The sequence below is a fragment of the Lissotriton helveticus genome, chromosome 3_1 (genome assembly GCF_964261635.1).
Source record: "Lissotriton helveticus chromosome 3_1, aLisHel1.1, whole genome shotgun sequence".
NCBI classification, from domain to species: Eukaryota; Metazoa; Chordata; class Amphibia; order Caudata; family Salamandridae; genus Lissotriton; species Lissotriton helveticus.
Window position 1 is genome coordinate 1,547,849,708 of NC_136061.1, and position 12,325 is coordinate 1,547,862,032.

General features: G+C 45.2%; 1 protein-coding gene across 1 annotated transcript in view; it reads left to right on the plus strand.

Moving 5' to 3' along the window:
* BACE1 (beta-secretase 1) overlaps positions 1-12,325 on the plus strand; it is a 117,832-nt gene that overhangs the window by 82,531 nt on the left and 22,976 nt on the right. The window contains exon 8 of the mRNA XM_078682280.1: positions 2,771-2,942. Within this exon, the coding sequence (XP_078538406.1) occupies positions 2,771-2,942 (172 nt within the window). The remainder of the gene's footprint in view (positions 1-2,770; positions 2,943-12,325) is intronic.

Sequence of the window (12,325 nt, forward strand, 5' to 3'; positions counted from 1 at the left end):
GGCCAGCTTCTCACGATGATATTGCAATGTTAGTATATCAATATATTTTTGTCCAGCCAGATGTTTAATTATATGTTTCTGAAATAAACAAATGCCAATTCAAACAAAATAAAAACAATTATGTTAAAACTTACTAAGACAAAGTGAAAAGACCAACAAAAAATAAATTAAATAATGATTACATTACACCTTATTAAAAAACAACTAACTGATGCTGTGATATCCATTTCATGCTACCTAGTACAAAAAACAAAAGCATTTGCACATATCCTGATACGGTACTTAACCACAGGCGTTACATACCAAATTCTAGCACTGGGGAGCTCCATACAAAAACCTTATGCACTAAGACTGGGAGGTTCATACACATGACTGCAGTTTATCATTGTATTCGTAATTAGCATTTACTAATATGTATAAGTGCTGAGGAACTAAACCCATTCTGGCTGTCGACAGTAAGTTTTGCGTTGACGTATCTGGCTCAATACTTAAGTGCCCTTTGCAACTCAGTGCGTCGTTGTGTAACCTAATATAAATGTGCCTTTTTTTCAACATAACTAAAGTCGCTTGTAAAAGAATGGTGTTCCGATAGAATTATATATAGCATGTTTAGAATTATATATAGAATGTTTCTTATTAAAATGGATGTCTGAGGGGTTAAAAAGGGGAGAAATATAAGAATTCACAACCAAATATATAGCAATCGTCTTCTTTGCAATAGTCCATACCAAGTCACTAAAAAAACTGCCATAGACACAGGCCAGGTAGTAATGAGAGAGGATTCTCTCCGGTCAAGAGAATGTTAAATTTCTATCTCAAGACTTTGGCGTCATATTGAAGCCTCAGGGGCTTAACTAGAGTGTTAACCACTCAGTGCTAGCCAACATAGGCAAAAGTAGAGTTTTCTACAGACTTGTCCCTTCCAATTTCCCAGAGTCAGGAATTCAATAAAGATGAGCACTGTGCAACCTTACAGATGAACTAATGGTTTGAATGTAATAACCACCGAGAAGTAGATTACATTTTATAAGTCCACTTGTTACATGAAGAGCAGTTTTCAATCATTTTAAATGAGATTTCCAATTTACATTTGAGTAAACAGCACTGCTTGGCCACCGAGAGCCTACGGAGCCCCAGAGGCGGGCAAAACGTAGAACGTTTATTACCAAATAGTACACAGAGCTAAATACTGTTTGTAAAAATTACAAATGAGTAAACCATATACAGTTGGCAAAACAGTATACCCAATAGAAAACAGGTTCTTGATGGGAATACAAACTTAAAACCCTCCTAAAAGCACCTCGGCACATAACCAGGGTGGTACTCACATTCCCCAAGGATTCATCACAGCAAGAACTAACCTCTTAGCCCTAGCATGTTTGTGTCATCTGCGAGGTACCAAGAAGCAAACACTACACCAGTGCAGCCTAAGACATACAAAATTAGCAACATGTCTTAAATAAGGCAATAATTTTAGTATTTAACTTTTCACACTTAATTCTTAAGCCTACAAGCGTCACCAGATTATTAAAAAGGAGATCTATAGCCCTTAACAAACACTTTCACAAGAAATAATATCAAGTCTAATGACTTTGGTAATTTACATTTGGCCCCTTACTGATGTGAAAAACCATACTTTAGGCTGTCCTCAAACTGCATAACAAATTAACATAAGATGCTATAGAAAAGGGGCTAATAGTGTTGTGGCTAGACCTAAATATACAATAGTGCATTCCCTCGAGAGACCAAGGGTAATTACAGCGAGACATACATTTTATTTCCAAAGGAGCCACACATCCTTTGTGACTCTTTAGCTGTTGTCTAGACCCTACAACAGTTGCAGGTGTGCTCTGACCCAGGGCCTTGACAAAAGTTAAACTTGCCTTCTCCCTCCTGGGAGACTTAGAGTGATGCATTTTCTTCCTACAATGGGGGCAATGGCGGTTACCATAAGGGATTGGTGTGGGTGCCCTAGACCCCTGGATGGTGGTTTAAATGTATCTCCGCTGAGTGAGGGACTCTGTGGTGCACTGCGGTGAATGTATCGTGCACTTGCCCTGCCTGCTCGTAGTTGACCATGCACCTCCTCTCCTTGTTGCACAGTCAGACTGTCAACTATTCTTCCCTGCCCACACCTCTTCTTAGGTGTTTCAGGATGCAACGGACGGCAGTACTTACGGTGTCATAAGGGTACCGCTCTCACAGGGCCATGGCAGTGAGGCCCAGACGCATAATGGGCCAGGCAGCCGTTTCTCCACAAACTTAGATTTAAAAAAAATTGTGTTCAGCAACAGGGTGGAGAAGTACGAATGTAAGGTGTGATTTGCAGCGGATACATCTTCAAAAAAGTGTGTGTGCAGTAAGTCACATGGGTTGTGGGGTCTGTGGTTTTGTGTGCAGCAGAAAGAGATGGGAAGATTATGTTTGTTGTTGGAGCTTGCTTAATGTTGATATGGTGAGTTGTATGGCCTGTTTGGGTCTGTACGTTAAGTGATACTTCTGAATGGAAGTTGTAGGGAGTCATGCAGAGAGAGGAAATGTATCCGGTCATGTTTATGTACATGTGATTTGCTGTGGAACGCTAGCTGAAGTGTGTGGCCTCATGGACTGTATTGTTGCTATTACACTCTTTCTTGGTGCACACCTCCCCTTCACAGATTTTGATTTTGATTGCAGGGTGTACAGGAACACGATACATTCCTGTGCTAGGGAAAGGATTCTCTTTCTGAAAATATAATGTCACTAATTACAGTGATTTCCTTTCTCCTAGCAATATCTGCGACCTGTGGAGGATGTGGCAACCTCTCAGGACGACTGCTACAAGTTTGCCATCTCCCAATCATCCACTGGGACTGTGATGGGAGCCGTGATCATGGAGGGCTTCTATGTGGTCTTTGACCGTGCTCGCAAGCGGATCGGTTTTGCAGTCAGCTCCTGCCATGGTGAGGACCTTATTTAGCAGTGAGGGGGAAGCCAAGGGGGAGAAGAAGTAGAGAACAGGCACTTGGCAAATAAAATGCGGATAATGAGTCTGACAGATCATGAAGAGAACGTCCTAATGTCTGCAGTAAACAGAGTACCGAAAGGTGAGATCAACTTGAATGTAGCTGTTCTGATGAGAAGCGGTTACATGGTTCTTCTCATGAGTGTTGTTTATTAAGGGAAGGGGCCATTTTGGAAGGAAAATTCACATCTAGTGCATCTTAGCAACAGTTTGAAACTTACATTTTAGTTTACCATTTTCGAAGATGCAACATTTAACTTGGTCTCATATCCAATATAGTCTAATAGCTTGTACCAAAAGCCATATTGTCTCTTTTTTGCAAAACATGTTCAAAATTACCTCATGCAATGATCAGAGATCTTTTTAGGTGTTAAGGAGGGTGATGTCCACAGCAAGGCTGTTTTGACAGGTTATGTGAGGATGCGAGCGTACTGTGCTATATCTTCCCAAGAAACTCCACCACTACACAAAAGGTATCACAGTCCTTTAGGACAGATAGGGAAGGACTCTGTCAATATTGACAAGATTGATTTTCACATATTTTGCCAATAGTACCAACTGCACTGTTGTAAGTAAAAAGGACATCAAAGCATTTGATCTTCCTCCCCCTTCTTTCAATATTAGATGAAAGATTATTTTACAGTGCACATCAGGATTGCATTAAAAGGGTTAGGCTTGTTTGACTGGCAAGATTCCTGCCTGAAGCTCAGAGGAATGATTTTTGTATACCGAAAAATAGCAGGCAGAGGACACCTATTTAGACTGAAGCGCTATCATGTAGGCATTCAGTGTCTATACGTAACCACACAAACAACATTTCTGGGAGATGCCAGTTGGTCAGCCTCACTATAGGGCAAAGGCAGACCCTTGGGAATACTAAAACTAGGTAGGCAAAACAAATGACCTATTTCTTGACAGGGACTCTGGCACACAACTTCAAAACACCGGAACATTTTAAACTAAGCATCATACCTTGCACCAATATGTAATGACAGACCATCTCTGTTTCCCCACCAGAGACGCTTGTAACAACATCCATTCACCTTCATTGTCAGACATCAGTGAGAAAGGCCAGTGAGCTAGACTAAATAGATTATCCACAATAACGATCAAGAATCCAATTAGTACTAGCTAACAATCCAATCTACATTGCCAGGATATTAAGAGTTGGGTGAGTCTGAATAGTTCCTGCAGGCTTCTCGTTAGCAAAAGTGGGCTCTCTCCACTACCTAAAGTTGAAGCTGATAAGTAAATAGCATGCCAAAGAGGGTGCAAAAGAGTTCTTACTGATGTGAGAGGCTGTGCCTTAATTCCACTGTAGACACACCCAAGTTAGCATTGAACATAGGCATTTTTTCTAAATAAGTTGTAGGTCAAGCACCTGATGTTCAATAGCATTGGCTCTAACACCTGGATAAAAATTAATCCGGGATACCTCTAGGCAGCGACCATAGTCCTGATGACTGCCTAAGACCTGCAACGCCGACTAGATAGGTGGACATATGTAAAGTGAATAGATATGAAGGGTCTGAGTAGACTCCCATGTTTTTAAATATGTTAGAGGGAGGTACTGTAATGATCTTCTCAAACAATTTTACTTCATGGTTTACATAAACGCATCTTGTAATGAGAAGAAGGTGCACAACTCAGACACACGAAATGCATGTTTGGCCACTCACCATCTCTTAGTAGCTCGCTTGGAGTCCATCTTGGACATGTGCATTAGACTATGCCGAAGAACAGAGGCAGTGATGAAGCATGCAACATTAAGTAGGTGTTCGACTTACATTTTTACCTGCCGCTATGCAGTAGGTACTGTCGTTAGAATCCCTGCAGACACATTCATGACTAAATGGACAGGGACCTTTCCTCTATTTTTAAGGGATTTGGGGCCAGATATATAAACATTAAGAACACTGGTTTCCTATTTGCGATTCTCTCCAAATCTCAATTAGCAAATCAGTAGTTTTATTGTATGAAACTATTTTGAGTTTCATTAGTGATTCCTAATCAAACTTTTATGGTCTCTGGAACCGAATAAAGTTACTTTGACTGACTTGATTCCTAGTGGGTCGCAAATCGACCTACCTCAGGCATATTAATGAGGTAGGTCGCAATTTACGACCCATTAGGGATCACACCCTTCACCTGGATGGTGGCCTGCTGGGGGTCAGCAGACCACCCTGTCTGTGATTGCTTTTTAATAATGCAATTTTATTTATATAAATGCTGCTTGTTGTCCTTAAAGGAAAATCAGATGAGTTTCAAAAGAAAAAAAGAAAACTTTGCAGTTTCATTTTTAGGTTGAGTCTAGCAGCACATGTGCTGCTCTGCAAGGCATGCTGTATTCACTTCTAAGGGCTTTGGCCATGCCCTCGCTGCCAATTGTTTAAGGAGAGCGCGCTCGCAAAAGCTTGCTTCTCAATGGTTTATTTGCCTTCTGTGTCCCTCCTTCTTGTGTCTTCCTCCTCCCCTGGAGTATTGGCCTATCACAGTATCCTTTCACAAAAGGGTTTTTCCTTTTTTGTTCGCACACTCTTTGCCCAGGTTTTCCTGGCTCATTACGGTGCGCCCTTCATGGACGCCACACTTTATTGTTTACAGAAAGTAGCTGTTTACTCACAAATGCCATTGTTTCCCCCTATCCATACCCTTCGTGTTGCTTGGCCATGTTATTTTATCTCATTAAGTGGCTTCCCTTGTGCTCCTCCCCGATCAAACAAAGCTGTGCAGCAGCTTACTCGCACGCGCTATTGTTTCCCCCTCCATACCCTTACTATTGATTGCCCACGTTATTTTATTTATTCATCACCACAGCATCCTCTGTGTTAACCGTGATTAAAGTGTTATGGCATTAAACAAACGTGTATTATTTTTATATATGGGCGCGCTCTTCACTTTTTCGAAGAGCTGTGAAGTTATTAGTCAGCTAGTGAAGGGATGCCCTTGATGCATGCTCATTGCTTGGATCAAAGTGGTGGTCATCAGACCAGGAGTTTGAATCCAAGCAGCGCTGACTTCTGAACGTCAATAAACCAAGTACCTGCGTAAGAACATATTTACAGTACATGAAGCGCAGGGACTCTCTGCTGTATTTTTGTCTGTTGGCATACATGAGGGGTGGCTGGATGAGTTAAATGCACGTAACTTAGAACAAAGTATTAGAATTATTAGTATTAAAGAATTCGTTTTGTATTTCCCCTGAGGCGGAAGCCGGGGGCCAAGCTGTTGTGTGAATTTAAAAAAACCTTATCACTTGTGTCTGTATTGTAATTGCAACAACCTTTTTAAACTTATCGATACCTCTGTCCCTCGCCGCAACTCGAACCCCGCTACCCGGTCAGACGACTAGGTTCTGACGCGGGTGCAGACAGGGTCGGACGCCATCTTAGGGGTAACGAGGTTAGCGCACCAGCGGTTGGCTGCCTCACGCCCTCCTAAAGGTATTTAAGACGCGCTGACACGCGCAGGTCCAGAATTAGTTTTGTTTTTCCCCTGAGGCGGAAGCTGGGGCCAAGCTGTTGTGTGAATTTTAAAAAACCTTATCACTTGTGTCTGTATTGTAATTGCAACAACCTTTTTAAACTTATCGATACCTCTGTCCCACGCCGCAACTCGAACCCCGCTCCCCGGTCAGACGACTAGGTTCTGACGCGGGTGCAGACAGGGTCGGACGCCATCTTAGGGGTAACGAGGTTAGCGCACCAGCGGTTGGCTGCCTCACGCCCTCCTAAAGGTATTTAAGACGTGCTGACACGCGCTGGTCCAGAATTAGTTTTGTATTTCCCCTGAGGCGGAAGCCGGGGGCCAAGCTGTTGTGTGAATTTTAAAAAACCTAATCACTTGTGTCTGTATTGTAATTGCAACAACCTTTTTAAACTTATTGATACCTCTGTCCCTCGCCGCAACTCGAACCCCGCTCCCCAGTCAGACGACTAGGTTCTGACGCTGGTGCAGACAGGGTCGGACGCCATCTTAGGGGTAACGAGGTTAGCGCACCAGCGGTTTGCTGCCTCACGCCCTCCTAAAGGTATTTAAGACGCGCTGACACGCGCGGGTCCAGAATTAGTTTTGTATTTCCCCTGAGGCGGAAGCCGGGGGCCAAGCTGTTGTGTGAATTTTAAAAAACCTTATCACTTTTGTCTGTATTGTAATTGCAACAACCTTTTTAAACTTATCGATACCTCTGTCCCTCGCCGCAACTCGAACCCCGCTCCCCGGTCAGACGACTAGGTTCTGACGCGGGTGCAGACAGGGTCGGACGCCATCTTAGGGGTAACGAGGTTAGCGCACAAGCGGTTGGCTGCCTCACGCCCTCCTAAAGGTATTTAAGACGCGCTGACACGCGCGGGTCCAGAATTAGTTTTGTATTTTCCCTGAGGCGGAAGCCGGGGGCCAAGCTGTTGTGGGAATTTTAAAAAACCTTATCACTTGTGTCTGTATTGTAATTGCAACAACCTTTTTAAACTTATCGATACCTCTGACCCTCGCCGCAACTCGAACCCAGCTCCCCGGTCAGACGACTAGGTTCTGACGCGGGTGCAGACAGGGTTCGACGCCATCTTAGGGGTAACGAGGTTAGCGCACGAGCGGTTGGCTGCCTCACGCCCTCCTAAAGGTATTTAAGACGCGCTGACACGCGCGGGTCCAGAATTAGTTTTGTATTTCCCCTGAGGCGGAAGCCGGGGGCCAAGCTGTTGTGTGAATTTTAAAAAACCTTATCACTTGTGTCTGTATTGTAATTGCAACAACCTTTTTAAACTTATCGATACCTCTGACCCTCGCCGCAACTCGAACCCCGCTCCCCGGTCAGACGACTAGGTTCTGATGCGGGTGCAGACAGGGTTGGATGCCATCTTAGGGGTAACAAGGTTAGCGCAGGCGCGGTTGGCTGCCTCACGCCCTCCTAAAGGTATTTAAGACGCGCTGACACGCGCGGGTCCAGAATTAGTTTTGTATTTCCCCTGAGGCGGAAGCCGGGGGCCAAGCTGTTGTGTGAATTTTAAAAAACCTTATCACTTGTGTCTGTATTTTAATTGCAACAACATTTTTTAACTTATTGATACCTCTGTCCCTCGCCGCAACTCGAAACCCGCTCCCCGGTCAGACGACTAGGTTCTGACGCGGGTGCAGACAGGGTCGGACGCCATCTTAGGGGTAACGAGGTTAGCGCACGAGCGGTTGGCTGCCTCACGCCCTCCTAAAGGTATTTAAGACGCGCTGACACGCGCGGGTCCAGAATTAGTTCTGTATTTCCCTTTAGCCGGAAGCCGGGGGCCAAGCTGTTGTATGAATTTTAAAAAACCTTATCACTTGTGTCTGTATTGTAATTGCAACAACCTTTTTAAACTTATCGATACCTCTGTCCCTCGCCGCAACTCGAACCCCGCTCCCCGGTCAGACGACTAGGTTCTGACGCGGGTGCAGACAGGGTCGGACGCCATCTTAGGGGTAACGAGGTTAGCGCACCAGCGGTTGTCTGCCTCACGCTCTCCTAAAGGTATTTAAGACGCGCTGACACACGCGGGTCCAGAATTAGTTTTGTATTTCCCCTGAGGCGGAAGCCGGGGGCCAAGCTGTTGTGGGAATTTTAAAAAACCTTATCACTAAACTCAAGCCATCCTCACATTCTAACGACCCCCTCCCCTCCCACTTAGTCCAACAACTCAAATACATCATCGCCCCAATTTGGACCACTATCATCAACTCCTCACTTTCTTCTGGCTACGTTCCAGCCTCCCTACAGCTAGGTCAAATCTCCCCTATTCTAAAAAACCCTACTGCCGATACTAATGATCTTAACAATCTACGCCCTATCTCCAACCTTCCCTTCCTATCTAAAGCCCTTGAAAAATGTGTTCAGTCACAGCTTGACAACCATATCTCCTCCTTCAACCATCCTGACACCTTCCAATCGGGGTTTAGAAAAGGATGCAGCACAGAAACAGCCATGCTCAATATTACTGATGACATTCATCGCTCTCTTGACAAGGGCGAATCCTCCCTACTAATCCTCCTGGATCTCTCAGCGGCATTTGATACCGTACACCATCCCACGCTGCTGAACACCCTAAAAGTTCGCTTCGGTCTTAAAGGCACTGTTCTCCAATGGTTCACTTCCTTCCTCCAGAACAGATACCAACAAATTAAACTCAGTCATTGCCTTTCCAAACCCCAACCTGTCGCTCTGGGAGTCCCTCAAGGCTCTATTCTCTCTCCTACCCTTTTCAACCTCTTTATGGAACCCCTCACTCTCATTCTCAAACAAGCCAAAATCAGTTACCACCTATATGCCGATGACACCCAATTATACTACAAGATCAAAACCCACAATGACATCCTTCACCTCAATGACACTCTGCTAAAAGTCCAAGCTTGGTTCCACCTTAATCATCTTAAACTGAATCCTAAAAAAAACGAAATTATCCTCTTCACTCCGAAACTTAACTCCATACCCATTCAACTCTGAACTAAAGACATCACTGCCCTTAACTGCTCCCTCTCCACCTCTAATTCGGTAAAATCCCTGGGTATCAGCATTGACCAGAACCTTACCCTCATCCCCCACATCAAAAATACAGTAAGAAGTGCTCTCTCCACCCTACACCACCTCAAAAAAGTTAAACCTTTCATTCCAGCTGATGATTTCAAAATTGTCGTACAATCTCTTGTCCTATCCAAGATCGACTATGGAAACGCCACTCTGGCAGGCACCCCCAAGGTCCACCTGGCACCAATTAAATCTGTCCTCAACATAGCCGCCACACTCATTTCTGACTGTCGAAAATTCGACCACATCTCCCCTGTCCTCAAAAACCTGAACTGGCTCCCAATCGAAGGTCGCTCCACCTACAAGATTGCTTGCATCACCCATAAAGCGCTTCACCAAGACACCACCTCTTACCTGTCAAGTAAACTACAAAAAGCAGGGAGCTCTAGATCGCTGAGAAGTTCTAATACCCTAGCCCTTATCCCTCCCAACCTTAAATGCAAAAAGTCCCAATCTCGTTCATTCTCTGGTAATGCCCCCACTATCTGGAATGCACTACCCAAAGACCTTCGATGCAACCCCTCCTATCCTCTCTTCAAAAAGAGACTCAAAGCTCTCCTCCTCAATAAATACTGGGGTTCATAATTCTCACTGACCTTGAACTTCCGCATCTCCCATCTCTCTCTCTCTCTGTCACCCTACATTCTCCCCCTCTCATTTCACCCTCCCCCTTCCTCACCCTCTCCCTGAGCGTTATCCTCAACTCCCCCTGCACCACCTCTAATCTGCTCTAATGACCATTTCTCTCACTGTATCTTGTCCATTCTAACTATATATTTTAATTAATATGTACCTGCTATGTTCATGTGCCATCACTATGTAAAGCGCTCTGATACTCTCGGGTCCAGCAGCGCTATATAAAACTTTTTAAATAAATAAATAAAAATAAATAAATAAACTTGTGTCTGTATTGTAATTGCAACAACCTTTTTAAACTTATCGATGCCTCTGACCCTCGCCGCAACTCGAACCCCGCTCCCCGGTCAGACAACTAGGTTCTGACGCGGGTTCAGACAGGGTTGGACGCCATCTTAGGGGTAATGAGGTTAGCGCACAAGCGGTTGGCTGCCTCACGCCCTCCTAAAGGTATTTAAGACGCGCTGACACGCGCGGGTCCAGAATTAGTTTTGTATTTCCCCTGAGGCGGAAGCCGGAGGCCAAGCTGTTGTGTGAATTTTAAAAAACCTTATCACTTCTGTCTGTATTGTAATTGCAACAACCTTTTTAAACTTATCGATACCTCTGTCCCTCGCAGCAACTCGAACCCCGCTCCCCGGTCAGACGACTAGGTTCTGACGCGGGTGCAGACAGGGTCAGACGCCATCTTAGGGGTAACGAGGTTAGCGCACCAGCGGTTGGCTGCCTCACGCCCTCCCCCGCCTGATAAAATGAACGCCGAATCCCGACGGCGCAGCGGGTGCGCCAAAGGCAAGCCAGTCTGCGCCCGTCCGCGCCATGCCGGCGCTAGGGGCCACCTCCCCTGCCCCTGTATTGGGACCGATGAAGCACTACAGTAGAGAATCCCTTTTCCAACTGAGGATCCCTGTAATAACAAGCTGTTGCCACCAAATCCACCCCTTGGAAATCCCTCTCCTCTGTCCCTACTGCAATATTGAGCTCAAGACCCCTTCTCACAAGAATGATCTGAAGGACTATCATATGCTTCTCCTAAATTGCAGATCTCTGCCCAAACATAGGTTGGAAATATCAATGCTGCTGGACGAGCATATGCCGGATATAATTTTCCTGACGGAAACAGGGCTAACTCAAGATTCTGAGCCTGATCTGGTGCAAGCCCTCATACCAGGCTACCAGATAGCCCGCACAGACCGCGCCTACGGAAAAGGCGGGGGGCTCGCTATCATTTATAAGGACACATATATGTGTTGCAGCTCCCTCGAGACCATCGCAGATTGCGAAAGCATGCATTTTGTCATTGAATTCTCCCCCAATGACAGCTTCACTGGCATTCTCAACTATCGCCCCCCTTGGGCACTTAAACAGTTTCAGACAGCGCTACCCTCGGTTGTGGCCGAATTGGTCACCTCCCCGGCAAACTTTACGCTACTTGGCGATCTTAATATGCACTTCGATAACATCTCGGATAGCATCGCAGTAGAGATGATGGCGAGTCTGGCTGCAGTCCAATTGGAGCAACTTGTTCCGTCCTCTACACACCTCAAAGGCCATTTGCTAGATCCAGTATTCAGCAACTGCGCGCACCTCAAAGTAGGCACTATTAGTCGTCTTCCCTGGACCGATCATTTTCTGATTTCCCTCATCTGGACCACACATAAATTTGTTCCCCCCACCCTCACCCCTCGCAGCATGAGAAACTGGCCTAAATTATGTCTGGACCATTGGACCAGCATTCTTACAACTACCAGACCCACACTCAACTGTGATCCTTCCCTAGACTACAATGAATACGCCAACTGGATCACGAATTCATTGGACTCTGTACTCCCCCTCCATACCATTAGCTCAAAGAAATACCGTAAAACAGCACCCTGGTACTCAGAAGAGCTTAGAGGCAAAAAGCGCCTATGTAAAAGGATGGGAAGAAAGTGGCGTCTGAGCTATGCTGCCACGGACAAAGCTGTTTATAGGGAGACGATTAGAGTTTACAAATCCGCAATAAAAACGGCACAATCGGCCTTTTACACTAAAAGAATCATGTTGGCTAAATCTAAGCCCAAAGAAATGTACCAAACGGTAAAAAGCCTGACAAGGCTTCCACCACCGTCGACGGCCAACTACAAGCCTCTTTC